We start from the raw sequence: 8,534 nt of genomic DNA on the forward strand, positions 1-8,534 counted from the left end.
TTTTTTTTTTTTTTTTTTTTAGGAAGTCAGTGTATGTTTGCTGGGATTTAACTATATGCTTGTCACTTTCTTTTTTCTCATTTATTTATTATCGCTCGCGTGTTTGATGTGTGAAGATGGCAAGTATGTGCAGGCCAGAGAACAGCTCTTAGAGGTCAGTCTCCTCTATCCACAGTGAGATCTGGGGACCGCCCTGAGGTTGCCAGGCTTCAGAGGCAAGTGATTCTACTCACAGGTCCACCGCTCCGGCCCCATCACTCCCTTTGCTTTGCATCTCTTCTTGTCAGAGTGTTTGCTGTGTGTGGTAGTTTGAAATAAAATGGCCCCCAAAGGGAGTGGCACTATTAGGAGGTGTGGCCTTGTTGGAGTAGGTGTGATCTTGTTGGAGGAAGTGCGTCACCACTGTGGGGCGGGCTTTGAGGTCTCTCTTTTCAAGCATCATTCAGTGTGACAGTCAGTTGACTTCCTGTTGCCTCTGAATCAAAAGATAAGTACTCTCAGCTCCTGAGCCATGTCTGCCTGCAAGCTGCCATGCTCCCTGCCATGATGATAATGGACTGAATCTCTGAAACTGTGAGTCGCCCCAATGAAACATTTTCCTTTATAAGAGTTGCCATGGTCATGGTGTCTCTTCACAGCAATAGAAACCTCAACTAAGACACTACAGTTGCTTTATTTATGATTCCAGTTAAGCGTCCTCCCTCCCTCTGTCCCTTCCCCTCTTCCTCCCTCCTCCCTTCCTTCCTCCTTCTTTTCCTTCTTTCTTCCCCCTCCCTCCTCCTTTCTTCCCACCTTCCTCTTTCCCTTTTTCCCTCCCTCCCTCTCTCCATCCTTTTCTTTATTCTTTCTTTCATACTAAAGATGCCATTTTACTGTTAGCTTCAGCTATAATCTGAAAGAAGCTTCTGTGTAATTTTCATTCCTCTGTGTATCATCTGCCTCTCAGTCTCATCAGCACTTTGCTGTCTTTGCAGCCCTGTTCTGTCACAGAGATGCCCAAGGATGGCTCTCGGGAGTGCTGTCCTCCATCAGTTCTGTAAGTTCTCAGCCAGAATGTTCTCTTACTCCCATCTCCGTATGCACGTCTAGAGAGTCACTTGGATGGGCACTGAAGCTGTCTACTCTCTTTCCATAACGCATTTTCTCTCAGATTCCAGGTCCTTGCTGCCCTGGGTATTCACTATTTTCAGTCGCTCTGTGTTTCTGGATGCTACTTCTCTCTTCAGATGTGTCTAACACCTATTCAACCTGCCAATCACATTTCTACTTTACAATATTTTAGAAGCTTTCTATCTCGAGTTGTCTTCAAATTTTCTTATTTGTTAGCTTCTTGTTCTCTCATTGGATCTTCTAGTTTATGCTTCACATTTTAAACATAAATGACTACATAATTCTGTTCGATAATTTTGACATATGTACCTCCAAGGACTAAACTAACTGACCCTGCTACCTCTCCCTGCAGCAGCGTTTTCAGGTGGGCTCTATGGTGCACTGGTTAGCACAGGGGATGTCTAGTGTGTGAGCAGCACATTTTCCTGCTGGGTGAATTGCGATTGTTAGATTATATTTGTTGAAAGCTTATTGTTGGGAGTGTTTGAGTTCTTGATTTAAATTCCATAGACAGGAGTTATCTTTACCTCTGTGCACAAATTATGACCTGCTCTCTCACTTGACAGTTTTAAACAGAAATTTCTATGTGCTTTTCTCACACAGGGACCATGGATTCAGATTGTAAATTCAAGAAGGAAAGTTCTACCTCTCTCTCTCTCTTCCTCTCTTTCCTACCCCCCCCCTTCACTCTCCTGTTCCTCCTCCACCTCCTCTTCTCTACTCCTCAACTGGTGACAATTTAGTATTTGATATCAAAAACAATATAAGCTGAAGACAAAAGTAAATCATCAATACCAAAGTTGGTTTATTTTTCTTTCTGGGCAAAAGTTCTTCACTCAAGCGTTGCAAACTGAGGCAACACTGGGCTTTGTAACATCCTTGAGTGAATGTGGCCAGCTCAGTAAGAATGTGTATTGCCTGAACCCTGTTCCTATTCCAGGGGATCATGATCAGTATGGCTGGAGTGAAATGTGACTACCGAAGGCTGCTGGGAAGGCTGATATCTGGCAGAAATGTGGCTGCCAAGGGCTGCTGGGAAGGCTGATATCTGGCAGAAATGTGGCTGCCAAGGGCTGCTGGGAAGGCTGATATCTGGCATTCTGAGCAGAGACAGGCAGTTACCTATGGCTTCTCAGTTTTCATATTGTTTTGCCATGAGGGAAGCATTTAGCAGGGGAGCCTGAGGTGAAGGCCGACACCTTCCCTGTCTATAATGATAGACCCAGGAGAACTGAAAAAAGGAACGAGGACTCGGACCTGCCCAGGACAACCCAGAATAGAGAAGGCAGACTTCAGTCTGAGCAGTAATGACGTTAACTGAGTTCTCTTTTAAGGAGACTGGAGAGAGATGTTCCTCAGGAAATCTGGCATGCCCTTTGACTGGAAGATATAACATGTATGTGAATTATGTGTGTTTTTTGGACATGATGAAACACCATCCAAAACTGGTTGTGACCAGTTCGGCAGAGCTTCTGAAAGGCCACACCTTCTGGTCATGATCACGGGCCCCTAAGGAAGCTCGAGCATATCAATGTGCTTTCTCCCCATTATCTCAGAGACTTCATGGATGAGGGACTGAGATCAATCAAAACAGTGTGGAGCAAACGCTGCATAGTTAATCCCCCTCCGGCTGCTGAGGCTTTGTGAAGAGAGCTATTGCTGATCAAAGGGGCTGGTTATTCATAAACCTCTAAAGCTTGCTGGAGTTTATAGCTAGCTATAAATGGATCTTTCTCTTTCTATGACTTTCTTTTATTTCCTTTCTTTTTCTTATTTCTTACTTAAAAAAAACTGAGATGGGCTGCTTCTGTAGTTTGGGCTGGCTTTGAACTGTGGTCATCCTGTCTCTGAGCATTCGGATGTCAGGTGTGAGCTACCATGTCCAGTCCCATACATCTCTTTCAATATGGCTGTGAATTGCCATTAACACGGAATAGATGGAAAACAGTCAACTTTATGTCCTTGAGTGTATTTTGTTCTTTATTCTTCATCTATTTCAAATGTGCTCTCTCTCTCTCTCTCTGTGTCTCTCTCTCTGTCTCTGTCTCTCTGTCTCTCTCTGTCTCTGTGTGTGTGTGTAGTGAGAGAAACCGAATGCTCTAACCCTACTTATCAACCACCACAGATAATATATACATGTGGACTCAGCAAGCCTAGGTGGCCTGAAATTCTACATTTCTAACAAGGTCCCAAATGATATAGGGCCTGCTAGTTCTATGGATGGGTAGAGCAGAGTCTCTGGGCTGTGTCTCTGCCTCGAGGGGCTTACACAGAATTTGCTACTGGTAACCACACTTCACAATGATAATTCCCAAGTCCAGCTCTTTGCAATGTATAGCTCTGTTAAAAGCAGTTGGTGAGAGAAGACCTCTCTACCATTAAGGGAACTCTTAACTATCAAATGGATGAGTCTAACAGGCTAGTGCTGATGGAGGAGTCAGACCTGGATGGCTGAGAGAGAGTCACGTGGTGGGCACGTGATGGGTGTTTCTGATGAGCTATGGGAAGATTTGCTGATGGGCAAATATGGAGGTGTGTGAAGAAAGCGGGAGACAAACCAGATGCAAAAGACTTTGGCCTAATCCACTTGTTGAGTGACAGTCCTGTTTCCTGAGAGAGACAGGCGTGGAAGAGTCCGCGTGGGTGGGTGGCTGAACAGACGGAGAAAAAGCTCGTGTGTTTGTTAGTTTTATGTCACCTGTTCTGCAGCTGGAGACTAGGGCAGAGCATGAGGTCCAGCAGGTTTTGCCTAAAGCAATACAAGATCTGCACACTAGAAAAATGTAAATAGTTCGCACAGAAGAAGGCAGGAAAAACCCTGGCCAAGGCTGACTAAAACTGGCTGCCGGGGCAGGCACTGTCTCAAATCCATTCGGCCCTGCACAAAATCTCTAGGCCAGCGGGTGGAGAGTCGAGATGCCAATGGAGGATGGGATGGTAGGTAGCACTGTGTAACAGAACTTGAGCGAGACGGTCCATGCTGTGCAAAGGAGCCTGCAAAGCACAGTCCACTGTGTGCTAAGCGCCGCTGAGCTCCTGAGCTGGCTCTCTGCTCTGGCCAGTTTGCCCATCCTTTCTCTTAACAAACTATTGTCCCAGAGTCCACTGCAACTGTGTGTCTCTGCTTAGTTCTTTGTTTGGAGACGCAAGAATCCAGAACCCACCTTGAAGTGCCCAGGAACCCTGATATAAGCCAATATTAGTTCCATATTCTAAAGACTGGGCCTCATAGGCTAAAGCTATCTGGAGAAGCCTGATGCTGGAGATGAAGCCTGGCTTATAGTGTGCAGGTGACATTACATTATCTTATTCAAAGATCACAGCAGCCTTATGGATTCGCAGTTACTGAAATTACACTTAAAAGCTGCTATTAAGTGCCGATTCCCCTCTTGGGCCCACAAGGTAACTGAAAGTAAGGTCTGAGAGCCTGGATGCCTCCCTGCCTTCAGTTTTGTATCTGTGGCTGGGTTACGACTTAGAGGTAAACAGTGGTCCTTAGCCTTCCCTGCTGGGTCACCTTGAACTTCAGGAAGAGCAAAACCTCTCAGATGAGGACAATCATCCATGAAGATGAGGCTGTACTCTTGTAAAAATCAAATAAACAACTAACAGCACACTGGACCACTGCGCAGAACGAAGCTGAGATGACGGTAGACCAGGGATGGGCAGGACTACAGCTTGACCAAGACTCCTTAATGTGGCAATGCTCTTGCCCTTTATCCAAGGTTTATTTTCATTTGTGCACGTGTGTATGAATATGTGTACTTACATGTGCACAAACGACTTTGGAGAAAAGAAGAGGATGTTGGATCACCTGGGGCTGGAGTTACAGGCAGTTGTGAGATGCCTGATGTGGGTGCTAGAAAATGACCTCTGGTCCTCTTCAAGAGCAGCAAATGTTCTTAACCACTGAGCCATCTTTCTAGCCCACCTTGCTGTCTTTTAACCGCTTGTTTGTACCCTGGGTTCCTGGGTCTGTTTTTTTTCCCCACTGTGGCCACTTTCTTCACTCTGCTTTTTGCCATTCTAAATCTATCTAGTTGGTCTCCCTAAGCGTAGCCTGTTGGAACTTCTAGTGATGTCAATATTTTCAATTTAGAGATGGGGTAAAAAGCAGCTATTCAGTGTCTCTAGGTCACCTGATCTCAAGGTGAAGCCCAGAGCAAGGCTTACTGAAGCCTAGATGTCCAGTGTAGAGGCCATCAGGTCCACTGAAGCAGACAGCCAGCAGAGAGGTGACGATAGAGATTAGACTCGGCATGAGTGGCCAGCCAGACTCGCCACATGAATGCACAAGTTTAGTTACATATCTAGTGGTTTAACCTGTGAGATGTTGAACTCTAGGGCTGCTGGCTAAATCCAGTTGATAGGCACACAGTTCTAGACAGACCTGGGCCAGAATGGCTCTGCCCGATTCTGCCTGCTATCTTGTGTCTGCTACACACTGTTAAGGGGCTCAGAGGTTCCACCATTTTCCTGTGTGACGGTGAAGAACACATGAACTGAAGTTTCCAGAAAAAAATAGTCACACCTGTGTGAAAGGTTCAAAAAGGCCGATCAACTGATTAATCTCTGTGATTGTGGAGTCACTTCTTACAGATCTGGAGCCAAATTGCCCTGGGCTACTTTTAGCCCATTAAAGAATGGGTATTTATCACTTTCCTCTGTGTTTGATCACATATCCGCGGGACTGTGAAGCAAAATCCTATCTGGAACATTCAAACAGACCCCCATCCTCCACCCACCCAAAGGCTAGGGATGTCTTCAGAGAGTTGAAGCCCCAGCCGAGACTTCCAGGCTTTGCTGTAACCACCTAGCTGATATTCCTACTAGTTTAGTGTGTTTGTGTGTGTGTGTGTGTGTGTGTGTGCGCGCACGCATGTGTACGTGTGCATACAAGTATCCCTGGAGGCATGAAGTGGGCATCAGATCCATCGGAGCTGTAGTTTTATGTGTTGCCTGATGTATGTGCTGAACTCTAAACATTGCCACTCTGATAGAACAATCAGCCCTCTTCACCGCTGACCCAACCCTCCAGACTCCTTATTGCTTTTCTTTTTCAGTGTGTGTGCGTGCATATGTGTGTGTGTGTGTGTGCGCGCGTGTGTGTGTTGCGTGCTTGCACATTCACATGCATGTTCTTACGTGTGCAGGCGTAGATGATGTACAGGCTTGACTGTACATGTGTGCCAGTGTTTGTGGAAGCTGGTGTGGTCAACCTTTGCTATGACTCCTCAGGCACCATCCGCCTTCCCTCTTTCTAATGTGGATTCTAGACATCCATCTCATGTCCTTACACTTTCAAGGCAAGCACTTACTGAGGTATTTCCTCTCTCTAACAGCGGTTTTCAAGTCTTCATCTCATTTAAGGACTTAAAGTGTCCCGCTCTCTCTGCCTGGCGCCACTGCCCACCTGATTCAGGCGTCTCAGATGTGGCACAAAGTAACGTACAAGAGGTCAGGTTTTCAGACCTAATCTGTGTCACTGGAGGAAAAACTCATTCACAGAAGGGTTGTAAACAACTCCTGAGCCTTTTAATGGCCAGACCTGTAGGTCTGAGAACACAGGAGACAGCGTGGAGGGAAATGGTCTCAGAGCACTGGAACTGCCTGGAATGGACACCCACCTTTCTTCAAGAACACAGACTCTTGCCCATGTCATAGCCCAGAGCTATCAGAGATGAGAGGGGCGTGAAAGGAATGGACTCAGCCCTGTACCCCTGAGAGTGTGCTCTGGTCCCTGCAGGCTGGTTCTCCACTCACCAGAGCTATCAGAGAATGAGAGGGGCGTGAAAGGAATGGACTCAGCCCTGTACCCCTGAGAGTGTGCTCTGGTCCCTGCAGGCTGGTTCTCCACTCACCAGAGCTATCAGAGAATGAGAGGGGCGTGAAAGGAAAGGACTCAGCCCTTGCAGCCCGAGAGTGTGCTCCAGTCCCTGCAGGCTGGTCTTCACTCACCACTGTTGCTGCGTGTCCTGAGGTCAGATCCATCTCCTGATCCATCAGCCTCTTCAGGAACCTCCACGAGCTCTGACGTCTTGGAGAAAAGAGGAGACAGCACAGAGTAAGCCAGTGAGCCATGATATATCATGGGCCAACTGAGTATAGAACTTTAGTGCTCGTTCTGGATCGAGAGAGGGATTTGTATTGCATTTGTGAATTTTCAGTTGTTATATACGGTCTGTCATTGATTGACATGCTAAGGGGCATACAATTGTCCACATATACTCACACACTTCGGCATATTTTTATTTAAATCACATTTAGCTCCATTTCTATGGTTCTTCCAGTAGCTGAGAGTTAACATCACCATTTGAACTTCCAATGAGAATGATACCCTCTTCAGAAGGTCATCGGGTCATGTCACAAATTCCAGGAGCCTGGGGAGGGCTCAGTTTTTAAAGTGGTTGCTGTGTGAGCATGAGAACCTTAGTCTGGATCCTCCACACTTACATAAAAATGAGGCATGGGTGACAGGTGCTTATAACCCCAGTGTCGGGGGCCACTGGGACAAGCAGATCCCTGAGCTTACTGGCTGGCCAGGTGAGCTGACCTGGTGAGCTTCAGGGTTACTGAGAAACTTCATGTCAGAAAAAACATGGTTAAAATGGTTGCAAGTGAGAGGAGAGAGAAATGCCTTGCCTAGACCTTTGACCTCCATATTCACGCACACACATTTGCATACCCTCATGGGAACATTGGCATACAGTAAAACACATGTACAATGGCACAAGTAATATTCTACGTGCCGAGAGACAGTGTCCACCGGAGCCAAACACTTCCATTTTACTAGCAGATCCTTCAGGGCTCACGTGGAATGGCCATTGTTACACTCCCATTCTTAATAAAATAGAACGAGACATGTAAGTGTGTCTTCCAGAAATGCTAAACGGTGCTTTCTTCTATGTGGGTTTAGTCTTTACAACCAACTGAACCAAAGGATGGGGACGTCTGTCCCCTTCCTCTTTAGCGTCCCCTACAGTGCCAGCAAACTACCACGGCTATTCACATTTCTGAGAAGGCAGACCTAGCTGGTGTCCGTGTTATGCATGAGCTAGGAGAACACATGGAAGCTGCTTTTCATTCTTTTAATTGCCACTTTCTTCTTGAGAGTTTCACTCACATATGCAATGAAACATGATTATATATTTTTTTATTTTGGAAGTCAGTGGAAGAACAAAGCTTTCCATGAGTTAAGAATGGCTTCTTAGCAATTGTGTGGCTTTAGAAGGCTTTCTAGTCTTGCATGCTTGACCTATGTTCTTACTTTTGTACCACTGGGCAAGGAGTGCACACCTGTTTGCCTGCCACTAAGCTTCGAGTTCAACGACTTGTTGAGGATGGGTAGCCAATGAGTTTGAGGAACCTGTGCGCGCGCGCTCTCTCTCTCTCTCTCTCTCTCTCTCTCTCTCTCTCTCTCTCTC

At 46.3% G+C, this 8,534-nt stretch overlaps 1 protein-coding gene across 2 annotated transcripts in view; it reads right to left on the reverse strand.

The window, feature by feature from the left end:
- Positions 1–8,534, reverse strand: part of Stac (SH3 and cysteine rich domain) — a 139,343-nt gene that overhangs the window by 48,975 nt on the left and 81,834 nt on the right. For both annotated transcript variants that reach the window (XM_005348017.3, XM_026779526.1), the window contains one exon: positions 7,069–7,147. In XM_005348017.3, the coding sequence (XP_005348074.1) occupies positions 7,069–7,147 (79 nt within the window). The remainder of the gene's footprint in view (positions 1–7,068; positions 7,148–8,534) is intronic.

This window comes from Microtus ochrogaster, chromosome 5 (assembly GCF_000317375.1).
Source record: "Microtus ochrogaster isolate Prairie Vole_2 chromosome 5, MicOch1.0, whole genome shotgun sequence".
NCBI lineage: Eukaryota > Metazoa > Chordata > Mammalia > Rodentia > Cricetidae > Microtus > Microtus ochrogaster.